This window comes from Odocoileus virginianus, chromosome 7, assembly GCF_023699985.2.
Source record: "Odocoileus virginianus isolate 20LAN1187 ecotype Illinois chromosome 7, Ovbor_1.2, whole genome shotgun sequence".
Lineage (NCBI taxonomy): Eukaryota > Metazoa > Chordata > Mammalia > Artiodactyla > Cervidae > Odocoileus > Odocoileus virginianus.
Window position 1 is genome coordinate 23,683,606 of NC_069680.1, and position 19,328 is coordinate 23,702,933.

General features: G+C 38.6%; 1 protein-coding gene across 10 annotated transcripts in view; it reads right to left on the minus strand.

The window, feature by feature from the left end:
- The window catches only part of ATE1 (arginyltransferase 1), a 160,257-nt gene that overhangs the window by 63,317 nt on the left and 77,612 nt on the right, over positions 1–19,328 (minus strand). For 9 of the 10 annotated variants that reach the window (XM_020910812.2, XM_020910804.2, XM_020910793.2 and 6 more), the window contains one exon: positions 16,623–16,722. In XM_020910812.2, the coding sequence (XP_020766471.2) occupies positions 16,623–16,722 (100 nt within the window). Of the gene's footprint in view, positions 1–1,887; positions 6,074–16,622; positions 16,723–19,328 lie in introns of those variants that run through there. The other variant, XM_020910852.2, reaches the window with a different exon arrangement.

Here is a 19,328-nt window from a genome sequence, read left to right on the forward strand (position 1 = left end):
GCTGATAACCTAGAATATAATTTTCCCTTTCAAGTGGAAAACAGACACACACACACACACACACACACACACACAGAAGCTATCTCTGACAGTGTCAAGAAGCATACCACCAAAATTAACAACCAAGTGTGCACACACACATTTATAATGTCAACTACATCATTATCCATTGTAAGATATACATCCAGGTTTTTCTAATGTGAAAAAGAGAAAAGAAAATGCATATTTTAGAATAGATGAAATCTGGACTTAAACGGCCTGTGAGAACTCAAGAGTGCTTTTAAAACCTACCTGAAAGTCTTCACACTGGAAACATCCTCCAAGAGAAGCAATACAACACAGATTTAGCCTTGATCTAGCTAAAGGCAAATCCTCTAACAGTAACTAGCTGTAGGTTAGCTACAGACTTATCCATAAATGGTGGGGGGAAAAATAACACCTATGTCTAGAATTGTTGTATCACCTGAGCTAACAATTACAGAACACTTATTTATAAAATGTACCCGGCATATAATAAGCAGAGAATCATACAGCATAACCAATTTACTTTCAAACAGCTTTAAAAAATGTGTGTGTACATGTGTAAACACACACGTGTATCTACGTATATATGAGGGTGTAGGGGAGACAAGGAGGTGAATCTGAGTGAAGGGTATATACTTTTTCTTTGCATCATTCTTATTCTTACAACTTTTCTGAAAGCTCGAAAATATTTCCCCAAAATGGTTAAATAAATAAAAAGAAAGTCTACCACTGGACCAATAACTATAATACAATAACAGAACTGAGCCCTCTGCTTTTAACATCTCACTTAGAATTCTAATTAAGGGCCTCAGGACATGTCTGGAAATGGCAGGGTTTCCAAATCAGAGCCCTGGGTTAACAAAACTATCACTCCCCATGCTCAGAACACAAGTAAAACTGTTTGCCAGACTCTCATCTAAGATTCACTCACCAATCCTACTAAGCTGACTCCAACAAAAAATTTGGCAAAGCCTCGGGGAATTAGTTTATTAGGTTTAATCTGAATTAAAGCAATAAAAATGCTTCTCTCTCTAGATTCTTCTTCTAAGATTCAGTGTCCAAAAATAAGAGAATGTTTTTTACCATTCTCGTGATGTTTTCCTTAAGAGCCAGGAGCAACGCAACCACATGGTGCTCTACTGGAAAATGAGACCTTACACACGGACGGGACAGAAATTTCCCCCTAGGAGCCTTACTCTAAATTCTTACTAAGGTAACTACAGTCTATGTGACTCCATGACAAAACCAGAGGCATACAGACACACAGTCTGAGGGCGCTCCGATTTTTCCTTGGTTCATCTGAAACTGATGGAAAGAGAATTAAAAAGTAAACAAATAAACAAATCCCAAAAAAGCCAATAAATGATGATAACAAGAGGGAAGAAACAAACTTTTTAAAGTTGCCCTTTTTTTTTAACAGGGACCATTTTTAAAGTCTTTATTGAACTTGTTATAAAATTGCCTCGGTTGTTTATGTTCTGCTTTTTTAGCCACAAGGCAATGTGGGATCTTAGCTCCCACCAGGGACTGAACCCATACCCTCTGCTTTTGAAGGCGAAGTCTTACCCACTGGACTGCCAGGGGAGTTCCAGAAATGGATCTTATTTAAAAAAAGAAAAAAAAGTCTTATTTTCCTAAGTCTGTTTCTGAATATTTATGATTTCTGACCCACCAAGGTGGCTGAGTAGCACTCAAACTTTTCTCACCTTGAAATTCAAAGAAATGCAGCTAATTAGTTTAAATGAGTTACACATTTCTGATTTTTACTGCTTGAACTATTTTGTCCCATAATAGAATTATTAGAATTAAAAGCTAATAAGAAAAGAATTAAAAGCAAAAACAAAACAAAACACACACACAAAAAAGAATTAAAAGCTTTATTGGGGAATTGGTGAAAAAAGAAAATACACATTTTCTGTCTGATACCCCTTCCCTTCAATCCTTTATCATAATTTGGTTTGAAAAACAAGTTCAAAACTTTGTCTAGCCAAATATGCGATAAAAAGCAGCAAGACTCTGTAAAAATTAAATATACGTTAAACTTGGGTAGTTACAAAAGCAACTATTATATTTCCTAGGAAAAACTATAAACTCATTGTCACCACCACCTTGGTCTCAGTTTTCATAGATTTAGGCCAAAAGACCTGAGATGACCGTTTCTGTGTCTCTAAGGTATGAAAGCCATGTATCTCTTTCATGATGACAAAGATGTCTGCCATCACTGTTTCTCAGAATTCTCAAGGAAGAAAATTCTCAACCCCCAGCAATCTGTTTCAATGTGTTAAAACTTCAGGTAACATAATATTATCTTCCATCTGTTCACATTAATTTTTGAGTCAATGTTTTCTGTGTAGCACTTATCTCACTAAATAACAACATCAAGCCCAGACACAAACACGGTTAATCAACCACTCTTTGAACCCTCCATCACATCCCTAAGGAAAAACAGAAGATAAAATGTTTCACTGACTGGAAAGAGTAAAAACTCCTTATGGAATTTTATTAAGTGTTGTTTATACAGAATACTTTACCAGTTCTTTCTCTCCTTATTCTCCATCTCAACCTTCGATAGGCAAGTGTTCACTTACGTGGACATGCCTGCAAAGGTACTGCTCATTATTAATAACATTAGGGACACCTAGGGAGCTGGCACAACTGTTGCCCTTTCTAACACATCCATGCTGTTGACAGACAAGCTTATTCATTTGGTTCTTTAGGTTAAAGAAACAAAGGAATTCACTCAAGTGATCCACTGAGTGGCTAGTATTAATGGTGATGGGGAACAGAGCATTTTAGGGAGGAACATAAGAGAATGAGGGCAGAAATATTACCCACCTATGGTCAGGCTCCAGAGAATTCCAGGCTATCCAGGGAGAGAAGGAAACCTAAGCTAGATGAAGGCCTTGTGGATAACAGATTGTAATTCAATATCTGGCAAGCAGGTCTAACAAGAGGTTATCCACGTGCCTTCAGTAGCAGGAGATCCCAATCTGTATTTTCATCTGCTATTCGCTGTCTCAGCTTCTATTCCCCCTACCACCTCTCCGTTCTCTCATCTTGCTATCTTTTGATTCACAGGCCCCTTTGAAAACCAGATGAAAGAAATCCATGAACTCTATTCTCAAGATAAATGTGCATGTGTCCAAAGGTCTGCCTATAATTCAAACTTTATAGACCTGTGCTTACAAAGCCCTAATCTAACTCTGAGCCTTTGTTACTGTTCTGTTACTATTCTCTATGCCTACTCCCACTAACTACTGATCCTTCCTACTGTCTTAATTCAAACTTCCTTAGAAGAGCAGATCTGAATGGTTTGGTCATCCACTATTCAGTAGGCAAAGCTTTAATACATATCTTACGTAACAGTAATACTACTCTACCCTAGATTGACCACCTTTGGGTTAGGCACCCATGCTTAACCCACTGGAGTGGAAATGGCAACCCACTCCAGTATTCTTACCTGGAGAATTCCCATGGAAAGGAGCCTGGTGGGCTACAGTCCATGGGGTCGCAAAGAGTCGGACACGACTGAGTGACTAAGCACCCATGCTCAGTTCAATTAACAGAGTTACATGGAGCTAAGCATGGTAACCTAGACTCAAAGACTGCATTTCCTTGGGCAGACACTACAGGAATAGGAATTTCCATCAGAAGAGAGGTCTGAGCACGGCAGACATCTGAGTGCAGTGGATTTCTCTGCATAGGACAAACATAATAGAAAAATGGGGGGGCAAAGGTATGTCTACAGGCAGACTGTGAAGAAACAGGAAGAGCAGGGAACCCCTGAAGACCAACCAAAGAAAGGTGGATCTAAGAGAACCGTTTGAGAGACCATAGATTTCCTAGCAAAACAATTCTCACACAACGTAAATCATCCTCGAACAACTCCACGGTTGAGGCTGAGCATGAGATGGAAGACAGTGGGGTACTGCTGGGAAGGTCCTCCAGCAGTGGACACGGGGCTTCCTCTGCCTCTCACTGTTGCCCGTCACCTCACTGCTGTTTAAGATAATTACGCTTCTCAAGGCTGCTGCCCTTTAGCTGCTGCCACTTATTTAGACAAGAAGGCTTCTGAAATAAAAAGGTCAAGAGTAAAAATCTCACAGTTACCTTATTTTCTTCAGAATGAAGATATGAGACCCAGGAGAAGATGTATAAATCTAAGAAGGAAAGAAGACCTGAGCTGTGCTAGGGAGTCCTGGAGGCGTGGGGGAAGGAAGGGTGAGAACTGGTTTTATTCTCACATCAACACCAAGGTAAAATACTAGGCAAGAAAAACAAAAAACACTTCTATGCACGAGCCTCTCTGTAACAGCTTAGTTCCAACCACACCAGGAGCAAGGGATGCGCCAAACAGCCCCGTGCCACTTAAGCTGAAAAGGACTATAACTGCCCATCCAAAAATGTATAAGCTAACACTGTGCTCTTTGTACTAAAATTGTTGCCAGGGACAGCAATTCACTTGGCTATTATGAAGATGCCAAGTTTCTCTCTTCTTCTACAAAGCAAGAAAAACAAAACAATTTATAAATACTTAAGACAGACCCTACCATGCACATCAGAACTAAGACAACAAAGTGATGCACTTTGGAAATTTTAACCTTACTTGTTTCTGTTGCTCCTTGTAAGAGACCTCAAGATTTGCTAGATAAATCGCATTGTACAGAAACATTAAATTACCTTTAAGCTGACATAAAGGCCACACATAAGCCCCCAAAGAAAATTTAAGACAGTCCTGGGGTCATCAATAAGCTTATGGCTGCACAGGGTCATGAATTAGACACGAGAAACTTCTCTCTGGTGTGTCATACAAGATAGTTTATTTCAAGACTGTTATGGTGAGCCCAAAATTAATCTTTCTGGCAGTTCCTTTTTGACAGCAGTAGTCAAATTACCCGCAGTAACTCAGCAACTGTAAAGCCCAACAGACTTCAATGGTAAGTAGGTAACCCCTGAAACAGGGTTTCTCAAGCCTTAGCACCACTGATATTTTGAGCAGAGAATTCTTTTTTGCTGGGGACTGTGTACTGTAGAATATTTAGAGGCATCCCTAGCCTTGTAATACACAGTCCACATCAAAAAAGAATTCTCTGGCTCAAAACACCAGTAGCATACATACCCATACCCCACTGGCTCAACTGGGACAGTCAAAGTTTTCAGAGATGAGATAAGGTGGGGACAGGGGCACAAATCGCCCCTGATAGAGAACCACTATTTTAGGATAAGCGGAAATAGGAACTCAGTCAAAGTTAGGTCATGAAACAAATTAATGTTAATTAAAATAGTATTTAGGTTATACACTTATATAACTATCAAAATCTATAATTATATTTCCTAGAAAAAATTATTTCTACTGTATTCTGTTATTTGAAGGATTTTACAAATTATTAACTTTATTCAAGTAGATAAATTTCTAAATCAATTTAAAAATAAACTTTTAATTCAAATATAAACCACATTTATACAGCACTATCATTGCAGAATTACAGATGTTTTAAATTATTTGCAATGCTTTGTCAATTTAAAGAAAAAAGGAAATTCAAGAGTACCTTCACTGTTCACCTGATAATTCAAACAAAGCAACTTTCTCATTATTCTAAAAGTAAACATTTTAATAAACTTACATTTCACTAACCTTGCCAAAGTTATAAAAAGATCTATCCTGTAGAAATCCCAACCAGGACCACTTTATTTGGCGTAGATATGTACTTTCCCTCTAACCCGTAATCAAATTATTCAATATTCTTTTATCTTCATCCAGCCATTTAAAGATACACTGAACATTTGCTATAAATCAGGGGTTGCTGCTACAGTAAGTAATAAATGAGCTCAAACTCCATCTTTCAAGAAGTTTAGAGTCAAAAGAGACAGGAAAACAAGTAGTTATAACACAGAAAGTTAGATGGCATCATCGACTGCAGACAGAGCGAAGGACAGGGAAGCCTGGCCGTGCTGCAGTCCATGGGGTCGCAGAGTCAGACACAACCGAGTGACTGAACAGCAACAGCAGCTAACACAGCGCAGCACATGTCAGGAACCAACAGGTGCACTGCAATGAAAACACATACTTGTATGTAGGAGAGTCAGGCAGCATTTCAGAGTGGAAACAAACCTAAGATGAATCTTACAAAGTGAAAAGAAGAGAAGGATATAACAGTTTTAATACATGGGGGAGGAAAAGGTCTTTTTAAAGCATGATACTGAAGCCAGAAGCCATAGAGGATAAGGATTAGTAAATCAGGCTATATAAAAATTTAAAACTTTTGTATGATCAAGCATATATATACACACACATATACATAACATAAACAATAACAGAGGCAAATGAGAAAATGGGATATGACTGCCAAATGAAGTTCAATATTACAACTATTAAGCTTTTCAAAAAAATAAAAAATAAAATAAAGAGCTTTTCATTGTGTTGTAATCATTCTAACTGAATTTCCATACAGTGTATCATCCTGTTTAAATTAAAGAGATTCTCCACAGCTTTTATTTTTAAAACTTATTTGGAAGAAATATACAAGTGGAAGTGATTTACCTGCACATCATTCATACTTAAGTCAAGTATTCCCTGTAGGACTGACCAATATAATTCTAAGTGAGGAATTTGGTTATTTAATGGAATCAATGCTAAGTTTGAAAAAGGTAAAGCTGGGATATTTTGCCGTAGCACAAATATAATGATGGAAATAACTGACATGTTTATTAAACTAGTATGTGCTGGACAGTACCCTTAAGAAACTAAAAGTAATTATACAGCTGGGAAAAAAAAATTCAGTCTTGACCTCTGACTCAACCATACACAAAAATCAATTTCAGACAGATTACTGAATTGTGAAAAGTAAAAGAAGAAAACACAAAAAAAATTTCCATGGTCACAGGGTGGGCAGATTTCCATTGAACAAGACACAAAAGCAATAAAGACAAACCAGGCTACATGAAAATTAGAAATTTCTGCTCATCAGAGAAAGAAAAGGTAAGCACTGAGTGGAAGAAGATATCTGTAAAATTATTTATGCAACAAAGGATTATACCCAGAATACATAAAGAATGTGTACAACTACTGGAGATCGACATCCGGGGAGATAAATGGGCAAAAGACACAAACAGATCCTTTACACATGGCCAACAGAAAAATGACAAGATGCTCAGCATCAATAGCAATGCAAACTAAACCCACAATGCATCACCCTTGCTACACACCTATCAGAAGGTCTGCTGCTGGTGAGAGCATAAATTAGTATAATCAGTTAAAAACATGCTAGGCAGTATGAACTAAACGTGAATATTCCCACAGTCTTCAATCTGGTAATTCCACACCTAGGTCTATACGTGTGAGAAATGCAGACACATGTTAATGAAGGGACATGTAAGAAATGCTCAACATTGTAGTTATATATTAGCCAAAACCTAGAAACAGTCCAACCACAACAGAATGAGCATAAAGGCGTGAAAACCAACCACACACTGTACACACAAGCATGTGGGTAAATCTTACAAACGTACTGCTGAGTAAAGCAAGCCAATCACAAACTAAAATACACCAAGTGACTCCATTCCTGTCAAGCATAAAAACAGGCATGATTAGTCTTTTGCGATTGCCTTTGGGGGTGACGCAACAATCAACAGGAACATGAAAGAGGTTTGTGGGGGACTGGAATGTTCTGTGTCGATCTTGGTGCTGGTTGCACAAGTGTCATCACCATGTGAACATCTGTCAAGTTGTACACTTAAGAACAGTACACTTTTCCATATAAACATCACACTTAGATGACAAGCTGACTTAGAAAAGAAACAACTACAGACAGGAAATTCATGGAAAGTATAAACTGTACTCTGAGATGGGACTCAGATTTTCCCAAAGCTCAGTGTCTCTATGAGAAAGGCCTCCAGAGTAAGCAAGCCCTTACTTATGTTCCTCCACTTCTAGGTTTTAACTGTGCAGGTGGGTGCCTGCCTTCCACATGTCATACCTGTCAGTAAACTCACTGAGCACCTTCTCTTTCCAATGGATCTGGTAGACCCCGGGGACAGTGACAGGTAAGACACAGTTTGCTCCAGGACCTGACAAGCAGGGCCCACGGGTGATCACCTTCCCCTTGCCCTGGCATCTGGCGTGATGGTTTACACAGAGCAGGCCTTCCATGAACGCGGGCTGAGAGCGCACCTGCAACAGCAGAGCACAAGGCACGCCACAGATGAAGCACTGAGCCAGGACCAGAGGTCCCAGAACCCAGGCAGTTCCCCACAGGCGGAGTGGGGAGGGGCCCCGGTGGGATACGCAGAGAAGGCTTCCCTGAAGAGCAGGTGCCCATGCTGGGTCTGGAAAGGGAGGAGGGATGAGTGAGATCCCTTTCAGATGCAAGAAACGCAGGCTCAGGTAGGAAGGAAGGGCATGGGGAGTCAGAGAACAGGGCTCTGTAAAGGAGGATGGCAAACAAGCAGGTTAGGGCAGAACTCGAGCTTGAGGATTTTTGAGGATTTTGAAAAGTTCCAAAGATGATTCAGGTTTTTCAAAGGTTAGGAATCAGGTTCTGTACCAAGCTTTCCATTTCACTGTGGAAACGGACATGAGGAGAAGGATGGGAACGATCAGGTATTGATCAACAGTGTTCTTATTCCCCAGTTAATGTTTGTCACTGCTTCTACTTCGTAGTGGTTTAGTCACTAAGTCGTGTCTGACTCCTGCGACCCATGGACAGTAGCCAGGCTCCTCTGGCCATAGGATTTTCCAGGCAAGAATACTGGAGAGGGTTGCCATTTCCTTCTCCAGAGGATCTTTCCAACCCAAGGATCGAACCCAGGTTTCCTGCACTGCAGGCGGATTCTTCACCAACTGTGCTACCAGGGAAGCACCAGTTAAAGTTTACTTTTACTTAATATGCAAGCATTTTAGGTTTCTCCAAAATAAAAAGTTATGTATACCGCATTCTAAGTCTGATAAACAATGCCAATTATATGAATTTCAATTCTTACAACTCTCCTTCAAGTTGCTAAAATTACAAAATGTGAATTAAAGCAAACTCTGGGCAGGAATCACACTGAGCGTTAACTTTCTCATCTGCAGTGAGCAATTAGAACACATGCCCATACTTTTCACTCTAATATGGCAAAATTCCACGTGTGACAACTTTAAAAACAAGAATACGTGATGAGCGTGTCATTCTTTTACCTCCTACTGCCTGGAGGAGCCATCAGAAATCCCTTATTACAGTTACTCTGGAGTCATTTTTTCTGACCACGTTTAGCTCACTGGACACTTATTTTAACATCAAGAGAAACAGATGATGAATCAAAAATTTGAGTGGTTTATTCTATGCTATGGGTAACTGATGAGATCATCTGTATTTCTTTCAAACCAGCAGTAGCAAAGTCACTACCACAACTACTCAAATACATCAGCCTGGGTTACAAGATTGCAGTAAAATAACATTTGCTAATTTGTCTGGTCAGGAAACTCTGAAAAGATTGGGAGCTTGGGGATCTCAGCAGTACAGGATTCTGCAGATGCAGCTCTGTAAATGCCAATTTTTTAAATTTTAGGTGCTTTTATAACAATAACCACCTTCTTTTAGGCAAACTCCTACAGAATTCCAGAAGTGCTGTTTGACCGCAGTCAAGCCAAGGCACTGAGTTTAGGAATGATTAATCACTGATGAATTAGCCTTTTGTTCCTTTTCTGACACTTCTGAACTCCTTCTGATGTTTCAACTATCTGATGTCTGGCCATGTCATGATACCAAAGCGGACTGCCTGAATCATTGTTTATGTTGGCCTGCACACATATCTGGATAGAGCTCAGTCAAAACAGCTCGTTCAGATCACAGAATGGCCTTACGTTTGCAGTCTGAGGGACAACATGGAGAAGAAATTTTGAACAGATACTTGTACAGTCACGTTCACAAAAGCACTCATCACAACATCCAAAGGGTGGAAGCACACCAAGTGTCCATCAATGGATGAATGCATAAACAAAATGCAGCATATACATAAAACGGAATATTACTCAGCCTTAAAAAGGAATGAAATTCCGACACCTGCTACAACATGGATGAACCTTGAGCACATGCTAAGTGAAATAAGCCAGTCATGAAAAGATAGACAATGTATGATTCCACTTATATGAAGAACCTAGAGGAGTCAAAGTCAGAAAGTACAATGGTGGTTACCAGGGTCTGGGGGAGAGAGGAATGCGAAGCTATTAGTAATAATACAGCTAGAGGATGGGGAGCTATTGCTTAATGGGATCAGAGTTCTCAGTTCTGCAAGGAAAAAGGAGTTCTAGAGATGGATGGTGGTGATGGTTGTACAAACAGCATGAATATACTTAATACTTTTGAAATGTGCACTTGTTATGTACATCTTATCACAATTAAAAGTTGTATTTAAAAAAAAAAAGGCACTGGAGAGTATCATCTCTTCTGGTTCTAGTCACCATTGATGGCTCATATCGACGGCCAGCAACCACCCTGGAACTGTGAGAGGAGCAGACAAAGGCGACAAGCATTCACTGACGACAGAAGCCAGAAAACCATCCCATCCACCCCAACTCCGCAGGACGGTTCCTCCACGGAGAAACTCTCCTAAGTTGAAGATATAACTTCCATTCATTTCAGCCAGGTCCTGAGTCTCCAAATCAGAACTGCTTTATGCCAAAACAGTACCACCTCCCATTAAAACAGTCACAATTATGGTAACAGTTAAAGTGAGCAATGACAACACAACAAATCAAGACAATTTTCTTTTCTAACTATTTTCCAGCCCTCATTAAATTCCTCTGTGACTATTCTGTGCCTTCTTCTAAGACTATGGCCACAGACAAAACCCATCTGACCAGGTACTGTTTACATAAATCTACCTTTATTTAAAATAAAGTGTGTATATATACACACTGTGTAAAATATAAATACGTGTAAAATAAAAATATGTAAAATATACACACTGTGTAAAATATATTACACAGAGAGAACAATAAAACCAAAATAATTTAGTAACAATGCATTTTAGAGACTCTCACGCACAAGAATAGAACTGCTATCACCGAGCAAACCGCAAGTGCTCTGAGAGGACGTTGTACAGCAACACATGTCATCTATGTAACTGCGAAAATGGCCACGTGGTGATTTTCATCTTGCAGTGCTCAACATTAGCAAGACAAGCAAACTCAAAATGTGTCATCATGTTAACAAATGCCTTGTAAGCCCAAGTCTGGGTATTAAATGAAATGCTGTATGAAGATGAATTCTCGTAAGCCAAGTGGGGAGGCACATCTGTAGGTATGACCACACGTGTGAATTTAGTAACTTTGCCAAAACTCTCTCATACTGAGCTGTCAGCAACTTCACAGATCAGTTCAGCTCAACTCAGGACATGAGTCTGCACAGCTCAACACAGAATGACTTTCATCTGCATGGAAATCTACAACTGTATCTACTCATTTCCACCCTGGATCACGTGTTTCAGTCATCTGCTGCTGAATAACAAAACCACCCCAAACTTAAGAGGCTTCAAACAACAATTAATCACACCTCATGATTCTGTGAGTTGGCTACAGCTCAGCTAGGTGGTTCTTCTGCCCCTATCTGTTCAGCTCAATCAGGCAGCTGCATTCAGCTAGTTGCTTGGCATTCAGCTAGTTGCCTGGCTGGAGCTGAAACATTCAAGATGGCTTGAGGCCTCTCAAGTGGCCTCTCAGGCCAGTAGGGTATTTGGACCTTATATATGACGACTGGCTTCAAAGACCAAGGAAGCAAAAGTTGTCTGCCCTGTCCTTCTTAAGGCCTGGGCCTGAAATCTCAGACAGTTACTTCTGTGCTACTCTATTAGTCAGCGCAGGTCACAAGGCCGGATCAATCCATGGTGAGGAAAACAGAATGTACCTCTGATGGATGGAGCAACACACACAAACAGGGTACAGGGTACAGGAACTATGACAGAAAGCTCTGGAAACCATCTATCAAATGATGGTCGTTACTACACAAAATAGGTTCTTCATTTCAACACATCTTCAGGACAGCTCATTATTCAATAAAAGAGAACAGGTAAAACCAGCTCTTGGTGTATTTCAAACTTGTTAAATACTTTAATTTGCCCTACATTATAAATGCATTATATGGTGAAGATTATAACTTAATATATCTAAATCTATACCAGAAAACCCAAGTGAAACATTATCCTAGTTTCAGGTACAGTCGTTTGGTGCCACTTTATGTCCTGGATTACAAGTATGTGCCCCTTCGGGTGTAACCTCTGTTAGATCACAGTCCACATCTATACTGTATTAACAGCTGTATTCCCAGCGTCTAGTGTATACCAGGTACCTAAGAGACCACTCTTTCTTAGTTATTAGAAGCACTCCTATTTTAAAACATATTCCTTCTTTCTTTCAGTTCAGTTGCTCAGTCGTGTCCGACTCTTTGCAACCCAATGAATCGCAGCATGCCAGGCCTCCCTGTCCGTCACAAACTCCCAGAGTTTACTCAAACTCATGGCCATCGAGTCGGTGATGCCATCCAGCCATCTCATCCTCTGTCGTCCCCTTCTCCTCCTGCCCTCAATCCCTTTCAGCATCAGGGTCTTTTCAAATGAGTCAACTCTTCACACGAGGTGGCCAAAGTACTGGAGTTTCAGCTTCAGCATCAGTCCTTCCAATGAACACCCAGGACTGATCTCCTTTAGGATGGACTGCTTAGATCTCCTTGCAGTCCAAGGGACTCTCAAGAGTCTTCTCCAGCACCACAGTTCAAAAGCATCAATTTTTTGGCGCTCAGCTTTCTTCACAGTCCAACTCTCACATCCATACATGACCACTGGAAAAACCACAGCCTTGACCAGATGGACCTTTGTTGTCAAAGTAATGTCTCTGCTTTTAAATATGCTTTCTATTTTGGTCATAACTTTCCTTCCAAGGAGTAAGTGTCTTTTAATTTCATGGCTGCAGTCACCATCCGCAGTGATTTTGGAGCCCAAAAAATTAAAGTCTGACACTGTTTCCACTGTTTCCCCATCTATTTCCCATGAAGTGATGGGACCAGATGCCATGATCTTAGTTTTCTGAATGGTGAGCTTTAAGCCAACTTTTTCACTCTCCTCTTTCACTTTCATAAAGAGGCTTTTTAGTTCCTCTTCACTCTCTGCCATAAGGGTGGCATCATCTGCATATCTGAGGTTATTGCTATTTCTCCCGGCAATCTTGATTCCAACTTGTGCTTCTTCCAGCCCAGCATTTCTCATGATGCACTCTGCATATAAGTTAAATAAGCAGGCTGACAATATACAGCCCTGACGTACTCCTTTTCCTATTTGGAACCAGTCTGTTGTTCCATGTCCAGCTCTAACTGTTGCTTCCTGACCTGCATACAGGTTTCTCAAAAGGCAGGTCAGGTGGTCTGGTATTCCCATCTCTTTCAGAATTTTCCACAGGTAAAAACCACTTCTGTGTATTTTCCACCATATATTTTACAGCTAAAAACATGTCACTACTAATCCCTGAAAACTTAGTTATGCTCTAAGAATGAAGATAATTTTAGCTATTACAGTAATATGTGAAATTTACCCTCAATTCTATAAGTGAAAAAAATTTTCATAGTCATTTAGTCATTTAATAGTCATTTAATTTAACTAGTCATTTTCTGTCGAGTTATCTTTTATTGGTCTTTAGTTTTACATCGTCAACTTGAAATGAGAAATATTCATGCTTGGACCAATACCCATCTTAAAATTTCAAACAGTACATTTTCTGGTTGAAAATTCCCATTTGTATTATTCTCTCAAAATTGAGGGTTCTGATCTGCTCAAAATATAATAAAATATCCTTAACTGAAATGAAAATATTTTTACTCTTCAGTTTCTTAAAATGACTTACTTTCAATCATGATGCAATGAAAACAATTTTCTTAAACAATAAAAAAATTAAAAACACCATGTTTTTAACGCTGAGGACCTAAAAGTCTTCAAACCACCATGCCAAGAAAACATTGGCTTTACAAAATATTCAATATTTTATCATTATGATATTACCTCACAAATATTTAAAGTTTTGCTTTGAATGGTTACAGTGAGTGTTCCCATTACCTGCCTTTTCCACTCAGGGCTGCACTCTAGTTTTATAGGTTTTAATACTGTTCCCAAATTTCCAAAAGATATTAATATTGGGGATGTGGAAAAGCAAAGGTGAGATTCCTAAAAAGTCATTCTTAAAATACTCCCAATATCTTCATATTTTTTATTCACTAGTATGAGTAATTAAAATGGCTTAATAATTAAGGAATATCAAGTTTAGTAATACAAGTATACACCCTTCTATTGCACTTTGCTTTACTGCTTTTTGCAGATACTGTGCTTTTTTATAATTGAAGTTTGAGGAAACCCTGAGTCAAAAAGCAAGTCCATCAGCACTGTTTTTCCTACAGCATTTGCTCACTTTGTGCCTCTGTGTCACATTTTGCTAATTCAAACCTTCCACCAGTGAAAAGATCACGAATTGATGAAGACTCAGATGATGGCTGGCATTTTCAGCAATAAGTATTTTTTAATTAAGGTATATACATTGTATTTTTAGATATACTGCTATTGCACACTTAACAGCATGGTATAACTTTCATGTGTACTGGGAAATCAGAAAACTCATGTGACTTGATTTATTGCAATATTCACTTTATTGTGGTGGTCTGGAACTAAACCCACAGTATCACTGAGGTACGCCTGTATTTACAAAGAACTTTAGCCTGAGGAGAATATTAAAACACTGGGAACTGCTAGCAAACATTACTAGGTATTATTTCTAATAACCTAACATTTACATATCTTACCATGTTAAAAGCACTATACACAACCACAAACTAAAATTACCAATTCATGAACTTATTTTGCTTCTGAGTTATTCCTTGAAACACTGTTACATACTTTATATATAAACCAATTAATATTTATTATAGTTACACTGTTATGTACATTGTCAACAGCAGACAGGGCCCCAAAACACTCATAACAGCTATAGCTACAAAACAGACTGACTGACTGGCTGCCCTCCCCCTCCTTTTTTATATGAATATGTATGGCACTGTCACCTACTAATTCTTACTTAAATGCTCCTTCTCCATGAAATGTGCTTCCCCGTCATACCTACTCTCTTTTGGGGGTCTCTCTTCCCTTTTAGTTAAATCCTTCCCTATTCCATACCTTATGCAGCAAACCCTACAGACTCCTAGGCCACTTACCAGACCACTGTATTGACCTGATTTTACATAAAATACCTGCAATCTTCATCTATATTACAAGTTTTAAGAGGAAGGTTCATGTTGAAATTTTTTCATATCTTCAGAGCTTATAGCAGTGCTCCAAGTAGAGTAGAGGTTACTTGGTTACTGTTATTATGGTGGGCAAGATGTAGTCTGTTCCTTTATACTGTTTTATACTTTTACAGCGGGCTACTAATACTTAGAAAGCATCAAAGAGTTTCATTAAAGAGAGTCATAAACTTAACATCAAAAAACAAACAGCTCAATTAAAAAATGGGCAGAGGACCTGAACAGACGTTTTTCTAAAGAAGACATACAAATGGTCAACAGGCACATGAAAAGATGCTCAACATCACTGATCATTGGGGAAATGTAAATCAAAATCAAAATGAGATATCACTTCACACCTGTGAGAATGGCTCTTACCAAAAGACAACAAATAAGTGTTGATCAGGATGTAAAGAAAAGGGAACCCTCAGACACTATAGGTGGGAATGCAAATTGGTACAGTCATTATGGAAAACAGTATGAAACTTCCTCAAAAAATTAAAAATAGAAACATTATACAAATCTCGCAATTCCACTTCTGAGTATTTTTCCAAAGAAAAGTACTAATTCAAAAAGATACATGCATCCCTATGTTACTGCAAAATTACTGGCAATAGCCAAGATACAGAAGCAACCTCAGTGCCCATCAAGAGAAGAATGGATAAAGAAGACAGGTGTGTGTGTGTATGTATGTATATATATATATATATATATATATATATTTTTTAGGGTTGACAAAGTAACTAAACTTATTAATTACAATAGGAGACGTATGAAATACTCTAAATAAAAGAGCAGCAAATGTAACTGCAGCAATTAAATGTGAATCATACTCATATATGTAATATTCTAATGTATATGAATATATTTTCCTCTGAAGATAACTGCTCTGTTCAATTTCCAAAAATAACACATTAAACATACACACACACACACACACACACACACACACACATACATACATACATACCTTGAGGATGTACCTTAAGAAGGTAGATTTCTTAATGGGTATTACTGTGCTATCCCAAGTAAGCAGGGCCTTACTGAAGTCCTAGAATAGCTGGGATTGTTAGCTCTTCAGTGAATTTCTACAGATTAACCTATATTAAACAAATACTAAGTACCTATTTGTCAGGCAAGGCTTTAAGCAACGAAGAAGCTAGATTTTATGAAAAGTTTAAGACACAGTTAAAAATAATTCATGATTTACATTAAAATATACAATCATGTTGAAATGATGAGAAATTACAAAAGCACTAATTTTCATAACTTCAATCTACAGAAGACACATGTGAAAATCAACTTTACCTTATATTTCATCTTGGGACATGAATGAATGTAGAAGCCCATATAGTAATAGCTGAGTTGAGGTGTTTTCTCATGAAGTTGCCTAGTAAAAGCAATTTCTCTGCCAAGAAAAGAATAAAGATGAAAGTACGGTTAAATCTAGTTCCAATTTCAAAGTATTATTTAATTTGGTAATATATTTGATCAAATCTGACATTAAGCTATCAAAAAAACCCAAGTGTTGCAAGAAAAACAATTTTAAAAACACTTTAAGATGATTTTTACTAAAGAGACACAAAAAAAAAACTGTATTATTTTAAGCAAATGCACCAAAATTCTGATTTGCACTTTACTGGACACAGCAGTGTATAAAAACTCAAATGACATAAAGTACAAAGACCTATTTAATATAATTTCATGTCATTATTCATTATCACTTGGAGTTCTCAAAGACTCGGTATATCAGGTTAAAAACAGTACAAGAAATTTTAGAAAACTCAAAAACCAACAAATTTCAGTAAGAATGTTCTTATGACCCTTTACATGCAAACACTTTCAACTATATATAACATGTTACTCTTTCCTGTGTCCAGATGCTACTCTCTTATTTTCTCTAAAACCAAAGAGCGGGAAAACATGTTATCTCACTGCTTTTTCTCTACTTACTGACACCAGCAAGGATTAATAGAACAAAGAAGCTGTCAGCAATGCCTATGCTTGATGTGGTTTTAATTTGTATCCGGATAAATCTGGGCACAGAATTCCATCCTATTTGCCCAACTGAATGACCGCTTGCATTGGAGAAGTTTAAGCAAAACTTCAGTACATTTCTGAAGTATCAGAACAGTTGCTTGTTTTGTTTTTATGTTTGTTTCCCAAAGGTTTTAATTTCTTTTTCTTTGTTTTTATTAGCAATGGATGCTTGAAATCCAAGGAGAGGTTTATTTTTTAAGGGAATAGTCTGTGCATTTTGCAGGCTCAAATTTAAATCACTGAAGGGTTGATACCCTAAAAGTTCATCTTTACAACAAAAGTATTTCTAAATCCAAACAGACTTAACATTACGAGGTTAAACCAGAAGAGATCCTATTATTCCTAAAACTAATCCACTCTCAAAGTTCAAACCAGAAAAGAATGCATTGATACCGAAATGCAGGACCACCCAGCTCTAAAGAGGACTGCCCAGCCCTCCTTCACTCAGCCCTGCTCATCTCAGTGAACTGCATCACCACTCCACCCCTAAGCTGTTCAGGCCCTAACCCTATGAGCCATCCTTAAAGATTCACCTCCCGTATCCAACCCATCAACAAGTCCAGCTGGCTCTATCTCCAAATACCGTGAATGAGACCACTTCTCACCACCCCCACCTCAGATATTTTGGTCCAAGCCACCATTATGGCTCCCCTGGACAATTCTAACAAGCTCCAAAAAGATTTCCAGTTTCCACTCTTGCCCGCCATAAACGCACAGAGCAATCTAAGCAGTCTTTCATTAGTCATTAATCAGGTGAGGTAACCTCACATTGGGTTGGTGTCACACTTAGATAAAATGGTGGAGAGTTCTGACAAAACGTGGTCCACTGGAGAAGGGAATGGCAAATCACTTCAGTATTCTTGCCTTGAGAACCCCATGAACAGTATGAAAATGCAAAAAGATAGCAACAATGAAAGATGAACTCCCCAGGTCAGTAAGGTGCTCAATATGCTACTAGACAGAAGTGGAGAAATAACTCCAGAAAGAATGAAGAGACAGAATCAAAGCAAAAACAGCACCCAGCTGTGGATGTGAATGGTGATGGAAGTAAAGTCCAATGCTGTAAAGAGCAATACTGCATAGGAACCTGGAATGTCAGGTCCATGAATCAAGGCAAATTGGAAGTGGTCAAACAGGAGATGGCAAGAGTAAACATCAACATTTTAGGAATCAAGAGAGCTAAAATGGACTGGAATGGGTGAATTTAACTCAGATGACCATTGTATCTATTACTATGGGCAAGAATCCCTTAGAAGAAATGGAGTAGCCATTTGATGGAGTAGCCATCATAGTCAACAAAAGTCTGAAATGCAGTACTTGGATGCCATCTCAAAAATGGCAGAATGATCTCTGTTTACAAACGATTCAATATCACAGTAATCCAAGCCTAGGCCCCTACCAGTAAGGCTGAAGAAGCTGAAGTTGGAACAGTTCTATAAGAAAAGGAACGATATATCCATCTGAATGCAGAGTTCCAAAGAACAGCTAGGAGAGATAAGAAAGCCTTCCTCAGTGATGAGTACAAAGAAATAGAAGAAAACAATAGAATGAGAAAGACTAGAGATCTCTTCAAGAAAATCAGAGATACCAAGGGAACTTTTCATGAAAAGATGGCCACAATAAAGGTCAGAAATGGTATGGACCTAACAGAAGAAGATACTAAGAAAAGATGGCAAGAATACACAAAAGAACTATGCAAGAAAGATCTTCACAACCCAGATAACTGCAATTGTGTGATCCCTCATCTGGAGCCAGACATCCTGGAATGTGAAGTCAAGTGGGCCTCAGGAAGCATCACTACAAACAAAGCTAGTGGAGGTGATGGAATTCCAGTTGGGCTATTTCAAATCCTAAAAGATGATGCTGTGAAAGGGCTGCACTCAATATGCCAGCAAATTTAGAAAACTCAGCAGTGGCCACAGGACTGGAAAAGGTCAGTTTTCATTCCAATCCCAAAGAAAGGCAATGCCAAAG